General features: G+C 36.5%; 1 protein-coding gene across 2 annotated transcripts in view; it reads right to left on the bottom strand.

The window, feature by feature from the left end:
• Positions 1-21,765, bottom strand: part of KAT6A (lysine acetyltransferase 6A) — a 110,385-nt gene that overhangs the window by 16,775 nt on the left and 71,845 nt on the right. For both annotated transcript variants that reach the window (XM_033415397.2, XM_049704173.1), the window contains exons 9-11: positions 12,844-12,959; positions 2,324-2,465; positions 669-830 (exon numbers count right to left, since the gene is read on the bottom strand). In XM_033415397.2, coding sequence (XP_033271288.2) covers positions 669-830; positions 2,324-2,465; positions 12,844-12,959 — 420 coding nt within the window. The remainder of the gene's footprint in view (positions 1-668; positions 831-2,323; positions 2,466-12,843; positions 12,960-21,765) is intronic.

Raw genomic sequence — 21,765 nt, 5'->3', positions numbered from 1 at the left:
TGGGACGATTCATCACCAAAGTTTCCTTTATTTCCCTTTTTGGTGCTACATAGGGTGGGAATAAGTACACTTTTATAAATCAAGCAATATATTTAAAATTATATTTAACTACTGAAATAGCCTAATAACAGAACTGGGACTTTTCACTTAACTATCTTTATACACTTAGATTTTACCATGGGCTTGCTTAAATGAAAGTACATCTTTTACATTGTTTGACTACAAAAGAAACTATTTTTTCACCCCAAGAGAATGAAAAATTGAAGGAGAGAAAATACCCTTTAATAAAAATGGCTTCCTAAAAATTCTTACTTCTATGCCTAAAATGCAAATTAGGAAGAGATTTAAAATGAGAAAGAACTCAGAGAGGTAATGACTCTGTTTATTTCATGAGTTCTATCTATCATCACCATGGGAGTAGAAGTCATATTAAAGCTTTCCCTCTGGGTAAGCAGCAGTTTATGTTCCCAGCAGAGTACAGTCTGTTGAACATTACTAGGCACCTGCTGGTACCAGGTAAGTTTCTCAATGTTCCTTCTGTTTCCCCTTCCAGAAAGCTAGATGGCACCCAGAGGTGCTGCATCCTGTAGTGTCTCCTAGTGAGAACCAGCAAAGACTGTTTCAGATTTCCATATGAATTCAAAACAAATTTAAGCTGATATACTTACTTTAGAAAAATAGCCAACAAGGTGGCAGCCCTTGACATCATTCTGGGTTAGTACATAAAAAAGAAATGGCTCCACGTCATAATAGAGTGTTTTGTGGTCAAGAAACAATTTTGCCAAAAGACACAGGTTCTGACAATAAATGGTACTCACATTCCCGTCAACCTAGAGGAAAAAATAGACAAAATGGTCAGCAGGGTGTCTCTTTAGTTCTAGAATAACACACATCAGAAACAAGCACCTGTGAGTACCCACAGTCCAGCCTAAGATGAGCTGGCAGCTATCAGAACAAAATGGACCTGGAAGCGGTCCCTTGAAACGGCAGAGTACAGTGCCTGCTATTTTAAAACAACTAAATATATAAAACACTGCACTTCAACAAAGCATGAAAAGTCTAGACAAGGAGGTGATGGCCAGTTTTAAAAACAGCACTTTTTGCTTTTATAACAAGATTGACTACAGGAATCCTTCAGATGGCAAGCTGATCTGATGTATTTTTTAAAGTATTTAATTCAACAAAAGATCTAAATGCAACCTCTCTTCTAAAATACATATAAGTAAAGCAAGGTAAAACGATAGTTTAATCTGTGCCAGCAGCTAAAAGCAATGTAATCTGACTGCCATGATGAGATTTCCCCCAAATAAAGCTACTCAAGGGATTATTATCTATTGTCAGAAGCACCAAGCAGGTTCCCTAGGCAGCAACCTGGCGAGTGAGGTTATTTCTTGGACTCCGGTTGGCCAAGATCAGGAGGACTAGGCTACACGCTCCCAATACCCCTGTAATTCTTGGCACTGCTGGAGCCAGTTCTTTTATGAAAATGCCAACAATTGCCTACATCAGACCCAAAGACATTGACATTTCAAGACTGCAATTTCTTTAGCAATTTAAGTAATTTATTGTACACCACACCCTTTCCCTCCCCACGAGGTCAAGAGCTCCTCTATTCCTCACCTAAAATAAAGGCTTTGGGAAGATGAAGAAAGTGAGGGATGGAATAGTTCCTGACAATCTGAAATTCTATCATCATAGTAATTAACAGAACTGAGCACATGGCAGGTACTCAATTAATACTTGGCAATTAAACCACAGAACTGAGATCAAGAAATTAAAAACCACTACTAACAACACAGAATCACAGATGTAGCATAAGTCATACAAACATGATGCAGTCAGGAAATATATTAAGATTTATTCAATATACAGCTATTACACATACCTCTACACAATATTCCTTTAAATAGAGCAGTAGAAATCTTTTCAATTAAGTGTCATATTTCATAGATTCTAAGACACAATCTTATCACATCTAAACATAAGTAAAATCCGTTGGCATTTAATAATCAAATGGAGTTTGATCATAATTAGCAGTACCTTTACCTTCTCAGTAGTACATAAAATAAGATATATTACAACTGATGTCTTTGATTCAGTGAAATACAGAATAGTTTATTCAGAGATCAAGCTTGTGAACTGGGTACCACTTAGATTGGCCTAATTCTGCTTCTCCCTCATACAGCTGAATTACTGACTCAACAGTGAATGAACAACAGTAAAATAACATTTCCAAAAAAAAATCAAGTTGTGCAATTAAAGTACAGGTGGCACTGTATTTGAAATGGGTAGGAAGACAACTACTAAACATCTTCTACTTTACCTCAAAGACAGAAATGTTATTCTTTCTATAAATCTCATTAGCAGGAGGATGGAACCAACCACATTTCTTCATGTGCTGCTGTAGAATAGTTCTACTTTTCATATATTTTAGACAGAATTCACAGAGATACAACTTAGGCAGCCTGTAAAAAATAATTAAACAAATAAGAGGGCTTTATATTTTATAAGACTTTAAACTTTCATCACTATTCTTTTTTGATTCTCATTACTACCCAGGTAAAAAGGTAAAGAATGTATCATTATCCCCATTAACCAAATGAAAAAAAGGAAAAACAAAAACTAAAGATAAAACTAAGTTGAATAACAGGATCCAACTAATTAACGGCAAGAAGGCAGGGGTGAGAATCAATTCACCCAATTCAGTGCTCTTCCTATTAGACTAATATTTTGCAGTCTTTTTAAGTTACCCACGGGACAGATATGAAAATCTCACCTTCTCTACTCCTTGATAATCTCCATTAAGTAAAAAGTAAAGTCTACCTTGAGAACACACCAATAAGTGAAGATTTTGTTACGCTATATATACTTTCTTCCTTTATTTGATCATTCAGTCATTAATTTCAGAAAATGAACATTTATTGAATACTATCAGGCCCCTGTGCTAGGTACACTAGGTACAGAGTGCTGAGTAGGATGGACATATAGTAGGTATTATAAAAGCAGATTTTGTGTATCTTTTTAAGTATAAAATTATAGTATGTTTTTTTCAAGTCAGGACATACTACACTACCTCCTTCCTTCCACCCCTGAAATTCTGGCTTCCTCTCTAGTTAAATATCACATTAAATCCTGCAACTCAAAAGTCTATTTTTCAAGGTGAAATAAAATTTCAATTTATTCATTCACATATTCTCTGTTATAGTCATATCATTTATATTTATTCAACTGTCTTGCTATTTTAGCCATAGTTTAACAGGATTTCTTCCTTATAATGTCCCTTTTATGAGGAGCTAGGCAACAAAGTGATGAGATCAGTTCATAAAGTAACAGAAGGAACATAACCTAAACTAAAACCCAGTGGCCTTTATATGTACTTTAGTCTGAATTGAGAAGACCCCCAACGGCTCTCTATTATAAAATATACACCCCATGTATCCTCAGCACAGAGGCTTCCCTGCATCCTGAACTGTGTCCAAAACTGGTAAGCATGCCTTGGTAAGCTAAGATATGATCCTACAATGAAAACTGCATATGTGAAAATACTGGATGATATGACAAAAAATATAATCCAAATAAAATACGGTATCTTCCCTCATATAAATAAGTACTGAGGCGGAAGGAAATTTTTAAAAAACCTCATTAATTTAGTTGCCATCAGTTTAGATAGCTATGCTTTAAAAAGATTAATCTGGAATTAAAGAAAAAGTAGATTAATGTACAAAAATGTTTCCTTTGTTAACGTGTGAAGACCATAACTAGTTTTTCAAGTTCTACTTTAGAAGCAGCTTTTGAAGCATATTTACCTGAAAACATCTAACATTCAACTAAAGCCTTTCCCAGGTGTATTATAGAACACTAGTTCTGTATACACTTAAGTGTTTCATGCTCAAGTAAAGTGGGAAGAGGCATGTGATTAATTTTTTCTTCTCCCTTGGGGATTCACAATGTGTATTAATTCCTTCTCTACAATCCCACATCTTATTTTTAAAACTGCCATTCAGCACACTAAAAGCTTCCATGGAACTGCTGTGGTATATAATATTTCTAAATGTCTACAATATGTAACACAAAAATAATGTCTAATATTAGTCAAACTCAAACAACCCAAAATTATATCATTAGTACAAAAATAAGCCATTCCAAAATAAAGTACTGAGTGAACCAAATAATGACTGACATTACAAATAAAAGCAGCAGGCGCCAAGAGCACAGAAAAGAAAGGCTTCCTAGGCCACTCTGCTTATTTCCTTTGCACGTTGCCTCAAACTACTCAGAGAAGCAACGACAGCAGGATAAATAGCTTTTTCCTTCTTTACCACCAGAACTAAAAAAAACTCAAAATGAAATGGCCCCAGTTGTATACTTCATCATCTAATGTGGGCACTAATTGTATTAACTGAGTCTCAAAGATGACTCACAACTGCCAGCCTGTCTTCCTGAATATCTTGGATTTTGAATGATTTCTTCTTCAAAGGAAGGTGGAAGAATGAGGTTCTCCCTATAAATGTACTTAATGGCATCCTCCTCCCTGCAACTACTCTACTACTTACCTATTCTTTACCTGTTCTAAATTCTCAATGGGCTATATCTAGAAAAGACAAAAACTCTTTGAAAAGATACATGAACCTCAATGTTCATAGCAGCACTATTTACAATAGCCCAGACATGCAAGCAACCCAAGCGCACATCAACAGAAGATGTGGTACATATACACCCATATACATACAATGGAATATTACTCAGCCATGAAGAAGAACGAACTATTGTCATCTGCAGCAACATGCATGGACCTAGAGAATATCATACTAAGTGAAGTCAGACAGGGAAAGACAAACACTTTATGGTATCACTTCTATGTGGAGTCTAAAAACGAATACAAATGAATCTACATACAAAACAGAAACAGATTCACAAACACAGAAAACAAACTTATGGTTACCGAAGGGGAAAGGGAGGGCGGAAGGGATAAATTAGGAGTATGGGATTAACAGATATAAACTATACATAAAACAGATAAGCAACAAGAATCTACTGTGTAGCACAGGGAACTATATTCATTATCTTGTAATAACCTATTGATATAATGGAAAATAATCTAATATATATCAAATTATTTATAATATATATAACAGAATCACTTTGCTATACACCTGAAACTAACACAATATTGTAAACCAACTATACTTTAATAAAATAAATAAATTCTCAACGACCAATTTTAACTTGTTACAACATGAAGACAGAGAAGAATCCTTGAGTATAGGTTCTGTGTGACAGCTAAATATTACAAATAAATATTTCCTACAAATGTGAATCTAAAAAACCTAAACAAAATTCTGAGCTTTTTGAAATAAGAAAGAAAGAGACAGAGAGATGGAGGGAGGGAGGGAGGGAGGGAGGGAAGGAAGAGAAGAGAGGAGGAGGGGGAAGGGAAGGGGGAGAGGAGGGAGAAGGGAAGAGAGGAAGAACCAGTGACTTTTCCAGGTTACAATAATGACAAATGCCAACTTCAAGCTGTTTACTTGGAATAGCAAGATGTATGGCATTTTACTGATTATTTTTTTAAAAACTTCACTGGGCCTTATTATGTGAAAACTAATAAAACAGAAGCAAGCATAATATGATCTAGTTTATTCTAAATCAGTTCCTGCTGAAAACATTTTTAAAGCCTCCTACTTATTTTTCTTTCTTTTTTTTTATTGAGGTATGGCTGATGAACAATAAGTCCCAGGTGTACAACATACTGATTCACAATTTTTGAGTTATACTCCATTTATAGTTATTATTAAAATATTGGCTATGTTCCCTGTGCTGCAAAATATGTCATTTTAGCTTATTTATTTTATACATAGTAGTTTGCACCTCTTCATCTGCACCACTATCTTGCCCCTCCCCCTTCCCTCTCCCCATTGGTAACCACTAGTTTGTTCCCTGTATCTGTGTGTCTATTTCTTTTTTGTTACATCCACTAGTTTATTTTTTAGATTCCACACATAAGTGATATCATATAGTATTTTTCTTTTTCTGACTTATTTAGTAACCATAATACCCTCCAAGTCCATCCATGTTGCTGCAAATGGCATTATTTCGTTCCTTTTTATGGCTGAGTGGTATTCCTTTGTCATATGTACATATATACAGATACACACCACATACATAGATAAAGAAGATGTTATATATACATAACATCTTCTTTATCCATTCATTTGTTGATGGACACTTAGGTTGCTTCTATGTCTTCGCTATTGTAAACAATGCTGCTATGAACATTGACGTGCATATATCTTTTCGATTTAATGTTTTTGTTTTCTTTGGATATATACCCAGAAGTGGAATTGTTGGATCATACGGTAGTTCTACTTTTAGTTTTTTGAGGAACCTCCACACTGTTCTGCACAGTAACTGCATCAATTTAAATTCCCACCAAGTGTACAATGGTTCTCTATTCTCCACATCCTCGCCAACATGTTATTTGTAGATTTTTTTTGATGACAGCCATTCTGACAGGCGTGAGGTAATATCTCATTGTGGTTTTAATTTGCATTTCTCTAATGATCAACAATGTTGAGCATCTTTTCACATGCCTGTTGGCCATCTGCATGTCTTCTTTGGAAAAATATCTATTCAGGTCTTCTACCCATTTTTTAATCAGCTGGTTTTGGGGGGTTTTTTTGTTTGTTTGATGTTGAGTTGTATGAGCTGTTTATATATTTTGGATATTAACCTCTTATTGGTCATATCATTTGCAAGTATTTTCTCCCATTCAGTAGTAGGTTGTCTTTTCATTTTGTCACTGGTTTCCTTTGCTGGGCAAAAGCTTTTAAGTTTAATTAGGTTCCATTTGTTTATTTTTGCTTTTACTTCCTTTGCTTTAGGAGACAGATCCCCCCAAAACACTGCTGCGATTTATGTCAAAGAGTGTTCCACCTATATTTTCTTCTAGAAGTTTTATGGTTTCAGGTCTTATCTTTAGGTCTTTAAACCATTTTGAGTTTACTTTTGTACCTGGTTTAAGAAAATTGTCTAATTTCATTCTGTTGCATGTAGCTGTCCAGTCATCCCACCATCATTTACTGAAGAGACTGTCTTTTCCCCATTGTACATTCTTGCTTTCTTTATCATAGATTAATTCACCATAAGTGTGTGGGTTTATTTCTGGGCTTTCTATCCTGTTCCACTGATCTGTGTGTCTGTTTCTGTGCCAGTACCATACTGTTTTGATTACTGTGGCTTTGTAGTATAGTCTGAAGTCAGGGAGCATGATGCCTCCAGCTCTGTTTTACTTTCTCAAGATTGTTTTAGCTATTCAGGATCTTTTGTGTTTCTACACAAAGTTTAAAATTTTTGTTCCAGTTCTATGAAAAATGTCATTAGTAATTTGATAGGGACTGCACTGAATCGGTAGATTGCCTTGCGTAATATGGTCATTTTTAACAATAATAATTCTTCTAATCCATGAACACAGTATATACCTTTCCATTTGTTTGTGTCATCTTCAATTTCTTTCATCAATGTCTTAATAGTTTTCTGAGTACATGTCTTTTACCTCCTTAGGTAGGTTTATTCCTAGGTATTTTATTCTTTTTGATGCGACTGTAAATGGGATTGTTTCCTTAATTTCTCTTTCTGATAGTTCACTGTTAGTGTACAGAAATGCAACAAACTTCTGCATATTAATTTTGTATCCTGCAACTTTACCAAATTCATTGATGAGCTCTAGAAGTTTTTTGTGGCATCTTTAGGATTTTCTATGTATAGTATCATGTTATCTGCAAACAGTGACAGTTTTGATTCTTCCTTTCCAGTCGGAATTCCTTTTATTTCTTTTGCTTGTCTGACTGCTGCAGCTTGGACTTCCAACACTATGTTGAATAAAAGTGGTGAGTGAGCACCCCTGTCTTGTTCCTGATCTGAGAGGAAATGCTTTTGGCTTTCCATAACTGAGTATGACATTAGCTGTGGGTTTATCATATATGGCCTTTATTATGTTGAGGTATGTTCCTTCTATGCCCACTTTCTGGAGAGTTTTTATCATAAATGGATGTTGAATTTTGTCAAAAGCTTTTAATGCATCTACTGAGATGATTATATCGTTTTTCTTCTTCAATTTGCTAATGTGGTATATATCACACCGACTGATTTGCAGATACTGAAAAATCTCTGAATCCCTGGGATAAATCTCACTTGATTACTGCTTACAATTGTTTATGATCATTTTAATGTATTGTTGTATTTGGTTTGCTAGTATTTTGTTGAGGATTTTTGTATCTATGTTCATCAGTGATATTGGCCTGTAATTTTCTTTTCTTGTGGTTATTTTTATCTGGTTTTGGTATCAGGGTGATGCTGGCCTCATAGAATGAGTTCAGAAGCATTCTTTCCTCTGCAGTTTTTTGGAATAGTTTGAGAAGGACAGGTGTTAACTCTTCACTAAATGTTTGGTAGAATTCATCTATAAAGCCATCTGGTCTTAGGCTTTTGTTTATTGGGAGTTGTTTTATTACTGATTCAATTTCATTACTGGGAATTGGTCTGTTCATATCTTCTATTTCTTCCTGCTTCAGCCTTGGGAGATTCTAAATTTCTAGGAATTTTTCCATTTTTTCTAGGTTGTCCATTTGACTGGCATACAGTTGTTTGTCATAGTCTCTTATGATCCTTTGTATTTTAAAAGCCTCTTACTTTATTAAAACCAAGCCTACTGGGATGACACTGTTAGTCTAAAGGGAATCATCCAATAAAACTCCAGGAAAAAACAAAATATTTCTTCTTGTAATAGTACAAACGGCTGCAGTTCTCTCACTGAAAAGATATTATCATATAGGAAAAACATTAGCTCACATGAAATGAAATGCAGTTATTGAGATTATGAATACTCCCTGCCCTAAAGAATACTGCTGGGGGCTGCTTTCTGTCATCTTCTTCCTGAGAGCACCTCGGCCTTGACCATCAAGTTGGTGTATGGTCACTGTGATTAGCTGCATCATGGGGTATAGCCCCCATACTTGACATTCAATTTTAAAGTCACCCATTATATGGACACCACAGTCTATGAAGTCAGGACTGGGCTGCAGCTTATTGTTTCCCTTACTTCTAGGATGATGCAAATATTCTTCCTAGAAGTCCCTACAATACCTTCTTGGCTTTTGAACATTGCCCAAGATAGTAGCAGTTTGTGTGACTTTTATAACAGGTCAACTTGTAGTAAAATTTTAATACAATAAAAATTGTATCAAATACTACTTGAGTCAAAGACTGTGGTACAAGCCATCTAAGATCAATCTAGATATCAATGCTATATGGAGTAGTGAAGCAGAGAGGTTAAAGGTTATGGCTATATGGTAAGAGAAAAGTGGGATTAAATCCTGGTTCTGCCACTTATAAACTGTATGGTCTTAAATATGTTTGCTGGGGGCCCTAGGCTGTAAAACGAAGAAAGCAATATCCACCTCACAGAATTATTCCAGAGATGTTTAGTCCAGTAGCAAGCTCAGTGAATGGTAACTATAGCTGCTATTATTTATAATTAATACTATGAATATTTTTATTCTCCTTTCATCCATTTTACGTCATCATTTAATGGGCATTCAAGGACTTCAAGGATGCTGTTCTTTAGTAACTGGGGCTGTACATAATCTACGCATCAAATCAAGTCAGGAACAGGATCAAAAGGTGGAGCAAGGTTCCTAAGCTACTCAATAATGTGGGAATCTGCCTTCTTAGGATCTTAATATGATCTTGCAGCAAAGAGGTCATTAAGAAGCTAGGCTCTAAGCAGCTCAGGAGTAGAGGCTATCCCATGATCACAGTTCCTCTTGCCTCTAGCCCATCAATGTCATGTTTTTAAAGGCAGAGCAGGGCCCTCTATGGACCTGTCTTCCATGTGTGTGCATAGCATGGCCCTGTTGGAGAAACATAGGGTTAAAACTCTGGTTTCTATTTTTCAACATCTGAGACTTAATCATACTGCTCCAAATGAAGCAGCATTATTGCTTCATTGCTGTTGTTTCATTTTGCTTTGTTTTTTTTTTTAAGTCATGGATGCAAGATTACTTAACATACACTACACACACAAATATCTGAATATTATGGGAGACAATGCATAATCCCACTTCCCAAAAGATTTTTCCTCCTGTGATCGTTTTTGTTTTTGCTCCAATTGTCCTATTTTGCATGCTTTAGGCTTTGGAATTTTTTTTAAAGTGTTTAAAACCTTTAACAACAAGAAAATAATTTGAAGTAATTTAGCAGAGAATAATAGTCATTAACAAAGTAAAAATACAGGTTTATTATTTGGAAAACATAAGATCTCTAAACATTTTAGCCAACTCAAGTTTAAAAGAACTCAGAAGTGAAACAAACCTAAACTCATTTTAAATAGATTATGTGGTTTTCTAACAATGTACTTAAAATTATGAATAGATAGAAAAAGATCACAATTATCCATACTAAAGAGCTTATTAAATTACAGAATATTTTCTGATGCAAAATTCAGGGAACCCTCCACAATGGTGGATAAGAAAATGAATAGAAAATGTCTAAAATTCTACTTAAGAAAGTTGATGAATTTTACAGTTCTTACCCTATTGCTGCCTTCTATTACAATTCCTATTATACTTTTTTGGTTATGTATTTTTCTGCTGGCAATGTTTGTTCATTCTTTCACTGATAACTAATTCCCTCAAAGCTGATTAAGAAGTCACGTTCTAGTGACAACCTCATCAGAACAAAAAGCACATTTTTGATGAGGCTTAATATCTTAAAGTCAACAGCCTCATGGTTGGGTCCATTCTCATCTTCTATCTCCATTCCTTAGTAAATGGAGTTCCTCTCCTCCCCATGAGAGGAAGAGAGAAGGTGCCTGTGGTTCTAATCTCTGCACTACAATCCCTGGAACAGGTGACACATGTGTTGGACAAGCTTTCTTTTCTAAGTGAAGCACTCTTGTGATTTGGACAGCTCACTTAAAAACGGCAATAATTTATTTTAAATTACTATTAACTGGGCTTTCCAGTTAATAGTGGCGCAGTGGTTGAGAGTCCGCCTGCCGAAGCAGAGGACACGGGTTCGTGCCCCGGTCCGGGAAGATCCCCCACATGCCGCGGAGCAGCTGGGCCCATGAGCCATGGCCGTTGAGCCTGCGCGTCCGGAGCCTGTGCTCCGCAACGGGAGAGGCCACAACAGTGAGAGGCCCACATACCGCAAAAAAAAACCAAAAAACAAAAACTATTACTTTAAATAATAATTTATTTATTAAAATAATTTATTTTAATTAAGGAATTAATTCCTCAACTTTGCTGTTCTTGATCATACAATATCCTGGCTACCCAGAACTCCTGAGGAGGAAATTGCACTGAATACCTGTGTTCTGTAGGTAGTTGAGGAATTTCCCTCTTTTAACATATATGCATAAAATAATATATAAATATAATTTAATCTTTTTAACAAACTCAGATTGTTGTTCTTCCATGAAATAAACAGAATTCTGCCTTAAAGATCTACCACAGAGTTTGGGGCTAACTGACCCTACAATAAATGGGTCTCAGTTTGCTGTGTTTCATAAGCTTTATGTTAGTTTCCTGGAGTTTTGCTTTCTCTCTCTCTCTCTCTCTCTCTCTCTCTCTCTCTCTCTCTCTTTCTTTTGGTCACTGAGATCTAGGTCTGTAAGAACATTCTCATTCTTATTTTTCTATTTCTGTTAGACTTGGAAACCACAAGCAAGTTATTAAGTTACATGGAAAGTTTAAAAAAATACTGAGTTCTAGTTTTTTAACAAATTATACTGGCCTATTCCCAGCTTCTTAGAAATAACCCCTATTAAAGCACTGTGTATACTATAAAGCACTAAATAAATCACTGTCAGTATAATTATTTTGGCTAACATTTTAGACAAACCATGTTACTAGATAGGTAAGAAGTTATATAATGAGTACTCTGAATACGTGTTTAACCCACAGAGCACCATAATTTATTATTTCTTATAACACTCTGCTAAATGGGAAACTGAGGCATATGTAGCTTAGGGATTAAAGAAAGAATTAATATGACTGCTGTACTTCAAATGGTAGGCCAGTATTTAATTTTTTGACCAAATCTTACTTTAACTCTTTCAATTTCAACCCTAAAAGAAAAAAGTAATAATAACTGACATTACTGGGGACTCACCATTTTGAAGTGATTTACATATTTCAACTCATTTAATGTTCACAATAAACCTCATGAAGTAAGAACTACTGTTAGCTCTATTTTACGGATGAGGAAACTGAGGTAACAAGTAGCTGGGTAACTCCTAAGGTTACGTAGCTTATAAATGTCAGAGTTGAGTCATGAAACAAATCTGGCATGCTGCCTTACCCCAAAAAGCTGGTGACTGACCAGTTTTTATATCTAGAAACCCAAGCCATTTATATGTAATATTTGTCCAATTACTCCTGGGAAAACAAATTATTTACTAAGTTCGTTAAATTATAAAAATTTAAATAAAAGGCTACTCAGTGAAACTTTATTTATAGTTAAAAATAAGAATCTCCCTTTAAAAATATTCTTAGTGTGAAGTATGAAGGCAAATTTCTCATAAACAAAAAATGTTCCCCTTTCATTCTGACCATGTGTCGGGTTTCCAATCTTAAGTAACAGCTTTGGACAGGTTACAGCAAAGAAAATCTAAAGCCAACTGAGATTAAGCAGCTGCCAAAGTATGCTGCTATTATGGACATTTAAAACCAACCAGTTTTTTCAAATGTAAAAACATGAACTGCACTACAGTGTCTCCAAGATCCCTTCTAGTGCTGAAGTTCTATGAATCTAAGAACAGAAAGTAAATGGTCTCTTAAAACATACCTTGAGTATTCTTGAGGATAGGGAGAAGAGTACCAGGTGTGGATTTCATACTTCCCAAACTCAATAACAGAGGGACAGCGGACTTGTGGATCAGGGGGACCAGTCACTCCAACTTTCTGTGCAGTGAGAAAATACATCAATTACATAAGTTAGTTAAATTAAATACACTGAGACAGATAACAAAACCAATAAAACAAAAAAAACCCATCTGAATCTAAGTGTCGCCTTCTCAGGATTCCACAGGAAAAGTTAAAAAGCCAGGAACAAGCTAGTAAGTTTTGAAATAAGCTGTATTATCCTTTAAATAGAGCATCCAAATGAAGAATAAAAATGCTAATAAATCTCTTAGAACCAAATGCAGTTGGTAACGTTGCAGTTTCCACATTTAATAATACTGTGAATATCCTCAACTAAACTCACTCCTTAATCACTTAGTTGTTAAAGAGACCCTGCCAGCACTTGGGGATATAAAGTCAGGGGTGGGGAGGAGTGCTTGCTGCCCACTGGCCGAGATCACATGTATAGTGTCCCAAGTGACAGCAACAGCAACCACCTACTCAACATGTGAGCACGTACAGAAAGGAATCATCCTCCGGTTTGTGAAAACAGATATTAAGGAATATGACAAAACAAGTAAGAGTCTTCATTTTACACTGCCCCTAAAATTCCCTTCTTAGTGGTTTTTCATAGGTTTAACCAAAGAAAGTAATACTCTGTTAAACACACACTTTTATCCCTTTTTATCTATCTTCTGTATATAATTAAAATAATTTCTATACCCCCATCCCTGCAATAACCTGAACTACACTATCTTAAAAAAAGAATAACTTGTAAAGCGTTGAGGACTTCCACAGCAGCAGCTCAAATATAAGCCACTGCTATTGACTACAAGGATCAGGTTTTAAAACCTTAAATTCAAGGGGAATCTGATCTGCCCTGCATCCACTACAGCAAGATTCATACATGTATATAGGCATACCTCGGAGATACTGTGGATTCGGCTCCAGACCACAGCAACAAAGTGAATATCGCAAGTCACAAGAATTTTTTGGTCTCCCACTGCATATAAAAGCTATTTACACTATACTCTAGTCTATTAAGTTTGCAATAGCATTATGTCTAAAAAAAACAACGGACATACCTTAATTAAAAAATATTTTACTGCTAAAAAATGCTAACCATTATCTGAGCCTTCAGCAAGTCACCATAACAGATCATGAGAACAAATATAATAATAATGAAAAAGTCTGAAATACTGCAAAAATTACCAAAATGTGACAGAGGCACAAAGTGAACAAATGCTGCTGGAAAAGTGGTGCTGATACACTTGCTGAACTCAGAGCTGCCACAGCCTTCAATCTGTAAAAACCTAACTATCTATGAAGCACAATGAAGTGAAGTGCAATAAAACAAGGTATGCCCCTGTGTGTGTTATGCATATAACATGTAATATATATGCATGTATATTTATTATGGATAGTCTATTAAATGACTTTTTTTTTAAAAAAGGAGCTAGAATTTAGCCTAATCAAACACGAGTATTAATAACTCTTCAAACGAGCAACCAAAATTATCCTTCAACTTTATGCTTTAAAAATCACTGAGAGATTACTAAAGTCCCTTGTTGGAGCTCGTGACAAACACACACACACACATACACACACACACACACCCCTTCTAACAAAACTAAAAAAAAATCAGAGGCTTTTATTCACTTTTCATATAAATTCATTTAAGAAGCCTTTTCACCACAACTCATTTGAGAACTCTCTGGTCTTTCTAACCATTCCCTTTTATAAAAGGCCAAGGGACTTATCTCAGGTTTCATGCTGGAACACAGCCAGGTGAAACCTCACCTCTTCCTCAGACACCTCAAAACAAAAGACAAACATCTATTAGTTGGATAAACTGTGTTATGACACCAAGGAGTACTGAGGCTCTTCCAAAGGCAAAAATCAAAAAGAAAAACACAAGACAGGGTTAAAATAAGATTTTTTTCATTTCTGAAAACCAAAATAGAACTCTGCAAAAGGTTTTAAACACACTGTTCTTTAAACTACATTCCAGAATCATGTATTCTAATTCATAAAGTAGTATCTTTTAGCCTATCTTCACAGCTCAAAACAACAAGAATAGTAGTATTGAAAATATCAGAATAACCAATATCAGAAACCAAATCTAACTTCCTGAGCCAGGGATCAAGCAGGAAGCACGAAAGGTGAGACCATGCACCTGCTCCGGCACCGCCTGTTGTGTGAGAGCTTTCCCATCCGCTGCCCGGTGCTCCTCCAGGTGGATGCCCAACGCAAACGTGGATACCCAGCCCCAGTACAACTGTCTGCACATTGCCGTCACTAGGAGAGTCTATGTAAAACCAGACTCAGAGCAGACCTCCTCTGCCTTCGCAGCTCTCGCCTTCCCGCGCTGTGAGATGCGCACAGCCACAGGGCTCCACGACCTCCAGCTCCCTTGGGAAAGAAGCCTCTGAGCCAGTGTGTTTCCCTTTACCAAGGTCTGGAAATTAACAAAGGCTCTGTGCAGTGAGGAAGTAACAGCTGCATCTATACCACTCATTAACCTAGTCCTTGCCAAATTCAAATTGTCAAATCTGAATTACAAGGTTATCTTTACTAAATCATTTTATTTTTAAATTTCAGTCAAAATTTCATTAAACATGCAGCTTTCAAAGTAGCAGATATCTAATATAATCAAGGGCACAACATTTTTTTAAACTTTTAACTCAGGTTCTGCCACTCTGTGCCCTCCTTCTCATTTGAATACGCCAAAATCTTTAAAACATAACATATATTCTGGGCCAGAATGGACTTTTTAATCTAAGAAAGTAAGGGGGGGCACTAAATGCACTAGTAATTGGGCTAAATCAAAAGGTAACTTTAAATATACCTATTCTAGATAATGAAACTTTTATTACCAGCAATTTGAGAAAAGACTGTTACTCTTCTGCAAAAACTCCACTTCTGTCAAATGACTAATTTATATTTTCCAATACAGAGACCACTCTTGCACACAGAGACCCCCAAGTCTAGATCTGGTACAGAACGAAAATTACAACTGATGTAAATACAGCCCTGTTCCCTCCCTCTGCCGGACCTTCCTTTTCCATTCCCTGTGGGAAATGACATTTTGGGGTGGGAGTGGAGGGTAGGACTGTACCCTTATTATCAGTATGAGAATGTGAAATGTGGGGAGAGGACATATCTTTCTGGTATTTGAACATTTTCCCATAAAAACTATGATAAAAAATAATTCTGTTCCTTAGGGATTAAAAGTTACCTGATGAAAGAGATGCATAAGAATGAGTTCACATGCTGCAAAGTGGAGAGAGCATGACCTTAAGGAGTAAAGAGACTCAGCATGTGTGGGGCACCTACTGTGCAGTCTCTGCACCTCGCACTGTCATCTCATTTATTCCCCACAATCCATTCCTCAAAGTAGGAAACAACATGCCTGCTTTATAGATGGGGGGAGGGGAGAGAAGCCAAGGATCAGAAAAGTAAGAGGTAAAGAACTCCAGGACAGGAATATCAAGAGTGAAGCACAAAGAAAGAAAAGAACCAACCGGGTACAAGGTGAGATAGAAAGTATGGGTAGCCCTCAACTAATTAATTTCTGAATTCCAAAAGTTTGTGTGTAAGTTTCTTTGAACTGGAACTTAGTTTTCCAAAGAAATGAAGCTACTACATGTCCACAGTCTCTTATCCAAAACCCCTGGAATAGAATGTACTTTGGAATACTGAATTTTTCTCTTGTTAGAGAAGTTCTACAGTACCTATATGTATCTTAAATCAACAGCCTCAGTAGGATTTGGGACAATGCTCCATAATCAGATACATTAATATTTCTTTAGCAAAGCATATGACTAGTCACATTAAATGGGATAAGTAAAGAATATATATAGTCTAAACTCAGTTCAGATCATGTTTTGCCAACAATTGAATTAGGGTAACTAAGATCGTACTATAAAATGAGTTATAATTTTTTTTCACTCTAAAGAAGATATACATACAGATGGCCAATATGTACATGAAAAGATGTTCAACATCACTAACCATCAGGGAAATGCAAATGTAAACCACAATGAGATACCACTTCACACCCATTAGGATTGCTACTATAAAAAACAAAACAAAACACCAGAAAATAACAAGTGTTGGCGAGCATCTGGAGAAACTGGAACCCTTGAGCATTGCTGGTGGGAATGTAAAATGGTACGGCCACTGCGGAAAAAAACAGTATGGCAGTTCCTCAAAAAATTAAACACAGAATTATCATATGAACCAGCAACTGCACTTCTGGGAATACAGCCAAAAGAATTGAAAGCCAGGACTCAAACAATTATTTGTACACCATGTTCATAGCAGCCTTATTCATAAGTCGAAAAGGCAGAAGCAACCCAAGTGTCCATTGACGGATAAAGGGATAAAAAAGATGTGGTACAAACACACAATGGAATACTATTTAGACTTTAAAAAGGAAGAAAATTCTGACACATATTACAACATGGATGAACCTTGAAGACATTATGCTAAGTAAAATAAGGCCGACACAAAAGGACAAATATTTTACAACTGCACTCATGTGAGGTCTACCTAGAGTAGTTAAATTCATAGACAGAAAGTGGAATGGTGGTTGCCAGGGGCTGGGGGAGGGAGAAATGGGGACTTAGACTTTCTTTTTCTTCTTATCCAGCTTAGATTCCAAGGTCTTTTACTGTACCTCATCTTTACATACATCCTTAACTTCCTTGCTTTTCTCCTGATTCACCAAAATCCCAACTCTGGTTAAATTCAATATTCCAACACAATCCAAGTTATTACCCTCATATCTGAACACTATTAGAGAAAAACACAGAACCATGCTCACTAGTCTCAATTTATAATTCATACCCACTAACCTCAATGGGCGCTTGATGCTTCCCTACTCCATTCACTCTCCTACTCTTCTAGATTATTTCATTACTTTCTCAAGCCTCCAATACCTTGTACCCCATCTTCACATTCAAGCAATGCCTTTGCTTTCTAAGAAGCAATCAGAAGAGAGCTTCCACAGCTTTCCACGGCACATCTGTATGTCTACCCTTGTGGCCATACACCCTGCCCTTCCTTAAGGCTATGGATAAAATGGTCTAGGCTCCTACCTAAGGCCAACGCCCCAAATGATGTGAATAACATACTAAGCGCTTTGCAAATATCAATTCATTTAATCCTTTCAAGAAACCTATTAAGTAACTTGGTTGACCAGGGTCACTCAGCAGAGACAGGATTTGAACCCCTGCAGGCTATCTCTAATACCTAGGCTCTTAACCACTATCTTAATAAATACTCAATAAAATTTTGCTAAATCATCAAATGAATGAACTCAAAATACATCTAAACAGCCTTTAATATGTGACTCATAATTAATGGGTAAATGCCTTCAGACACTAAAACAGCCCTCTGCTCCCATCCCTAATTTCAGCAGTACCAAGGAGTCCACTCCAGCAACAAAAAAGCAGTCATGGGGCTTCCCTGGTGGCACAGTGGTTGAGAGTCCGCCTGCCGATGCAGGGGACACGGGTTCGTGCCCAGGTCCAGAAAGATCCCACATGCCGCGGAGTGGCTGGGCCTGTGAGCCATGGCCACTGAGCCTGCGCGTCCGGAGCCTGTGCTCCGCAACGGGAGAGGCCACAACAGTGAGAGGCCCGCGTACCGCAAAAAAAAAAAAAAAAAAAAAGCAGTCATGGAGATACCTTAAAACCCTAGCATGCTAAAACTAACGTCCTCTTACTAGCTTTCAAAGTCCTCTAAAATCCAGCCCTATACCAGTAATTCAATATATTTTTTACCATTACCCAACAATGTTCCATGCAGTTTTACCTCTCAGACTAAACTACAGGCGGTCCTTGCTTTGCATGCTACCATGTTAACTGAAACTTATGCATATCAAAACTGAGATCCAATCTCAGTCGCTACAGAGTGCATGAAGCACGAACACAGTTCTGATATGCATGTGTCCCCATCAGCACAGCGCCACGCAAAGCAAGGACTGCCCGTGTTATAACACCTTCACAGGCAGCTATTGTGTTTCTACATCATCGCCACCGTATGACCTGCACATAGTAGGCCCTCAAATATCTGTTGACCTGATGGACCAATAATCACAATGTCTCTTGTATTAATATAATATATACACTGTATTCCTCAAAGCTGAAGTTAATGCGGTTTACTCTACCTGGTAAGCCCTCATCCTCTTCATTTACCTAAATCCTGCTTCTTCTGTGACCATCTCAGATCATACCAACTCTTACTAATCCTAGAATATACTGTGAACATATGAAACAGTCCATATCATTTAATACAGCAACAAATTACATCAACTGGTACTCTGGGCCACTGTTTGCTGTTTATCTTACCTTTCCCTACTTGCATTCAGTACAGGCTTTATGATTTTGATGCCTCTGTAACGTCTTTTACAAGGTAATGCAGGATGTTACTGTGATCAGGGGCACAAAAATGGAAGTCACACAGGCTCCAGCTCTAATCCACCTCTACCATTACTAGTTACATAACTTCAGGAAAGTCACTCAACTAAAAGTCTCGGTTTCCTTGTGTAAAGTGGAGTGGGTTTCAAGAAGCATGCCCTTTGGGCACTCAAAGAAATCCGGAAATTTGCCATGAAGGAGATGGGAACTCCAGATGTGTGCGTTGACAACAGGCTCAACAAAGCTGCTGGGCCAAAGGAATAAGGAATGTCACATACCATATCCGTGTGCAGTTGTCCAGAAAACGTAACGAAGATGAAGATTCGCCAAACAATCTCTATACATTGGTTACCTATGTACCTGTCACCACTTTCAAAAATCTCAGTTAATGTGGATGAGAACTAACTGCTTAAAGTTATAGAACCGCCTTTGCATCTTGACTTTCCTATTCTAGTTGTAGCTAACAGGCTCATATATCTTAGAGCAGTTCCCAACTACAAGATCATCTGGCAAGTGTTTCCTAAATACTGTACCTGGGCCCCTTCTCCTCAGTCCCTGGAGTTTCTGAATATTTTAACAGAGCCTAGGCAGGTTAAGGTGGTTTTGAAGTACATCCTGGCTTGAGAATGACTGTTTAGGTAGTTGCGACATTAGGCATATAATGTTAATGCTTTTACATGCATGTTTTGTTAATTCTAAGATAAACATTTTTCTAGGAAAAAAATTAATTACTTAATTAAATTAAATAGGGATAACAATCCTTACCTCATAGGGTGAAGAGAGTTGTTGAACCTAGTTTATTCCATTTCTAATTAACTGTTCAATTCTTTATGCAAAGAAGAAAATTATTTTAGTGGCCCACACAGATTTCAAAAATGCTGTTAACTTTCTAGAACCACAAAAAAAAAACAATCAAATCCTTCAAAATTAGAAAGCACTAAAATTACTATAGAAATATAATGTGCTATTTGGTGATATTTTATGTAAATATCATTCTATATATTTCGAGGAGGCTGTTATGCTCTTCAATGTAATGAGTTGAATACAAATGCTTCTTTCTGGTAATGCATCTTTTAAGAAAAACCATTTCTTCCAAGCTCACAAGATCACTGTTGAAATATAATTCCAAACAAAAGCCTATACTACTAATTTCTTATACTTCTGTTTTTCTTTTTAGAGGTGGCTCTTTTTTATGAAGTGTTCACTGACTAGCTAGTAATGATGGAACATAGTACCAGGCAAACTATATCCTTCTCCTGAAATTAAAACAAAAACAAAAACAAAAACAAAACAAAACAAAACAAAACCAATTAATAGATGACTTTTTTGGGGGGGGGGGTGGCACTTGCTAAACATTTCAATAATGCTCAACTTAATTAGATAATGTATCACACAAAATTTAATTGTTCAAGATCATCACTATGAGCCATCACTATTGGATTTGCTTTTGTGAGTTTGTTTCCTACTAAATGGTAAAAGCTCTATGAAAATAAAAACAATGTCTCATTCATAGCCCCTGCACCTAGCATAGTTTCTAGAACAAAGTAGGTACTTAATAAATGATGGGTTTTTGCTTGGATGTATTCCTATATTAACTCCTTTATCATTTATTTATCTCTTATGAAGACTGCATAAGACCCTGTAATAAAATCTTCCTGCAAAATTTGTGGAACAAAGGTTGAAGCAGTTTCTACTAAAGAATATCTAGGCTCTCAAAAATGACTTTGTATGTTATGTTTATGAATGCTTCTATTATTTAAAAACATCATCTAATCTAATCAATAGTGACTCTCCCCACTGGCTTCAACCCACTTTCTCTGTTACATTAGGTCAGAGAGCCTGGGAGCTGTCCTTGACAACCTCCTGCTCCTTTACACTGCACACTGAACCTACCACCAAGTTCTGCTGACTCCGTCTCTGAAATGCATTCTAAATCCATCCACTTCTCTCCCATTTCCACTGCCACCTCTCTAGTCTAAGTCACCATCTTCTTCCATCTGGATCACTGAAAAAGCCTCTAAATTGGTTTCCCAGCTTTGACTCTTGCCTAATTCCAATCCATTCCTCATAGAGAGGCCAAAAAAAAAAAAAAAATTAATGCAAATCTGATCTATTTCCTTTCTAAAATCATTCAATGATTAAAGAAGATGTGGTGGATGTATACAATGCAATACTACTCAGCCATAAAAAAGAATGAAATAATGCCATTTGTAGCAACATGGATGGACCTAGAGATTATCATACTAAGTGAAGTAAGTCAGAGAAAGACGAATATCATATGACATCACTTATATGCAGAGTCTAAAAAATATGATACAAATGAAACTTAAATTTAAGAAACAGAAATAGACTCATAAACATAGAAAACAAACTAATGGTTACCAACGGGGAAAGGGACAGGGAGGGATAAATTAGGAGTTCGGGATAACAGATACACACTA

Source organism: Orcinus orca, chromosome 21 (assembly GCF_937001465.1).
Source record: "Orcinus orca chromosome 21, mOrcOrc1.1, whole genome shotgun sequence".
Classification (NCBI taxonomy): domain Eukaryota; kingdom Metazoa; phylum Chordata; class Mammalia; order Artiodactyla; family Delphinidae; genus Orcinus; species Orcinus orca.
The sequence above is the reverse complement of the archived record's forward strand: the minus strand, read 5'-3'. Positions and strand labels throughout refer to the sequence as shown.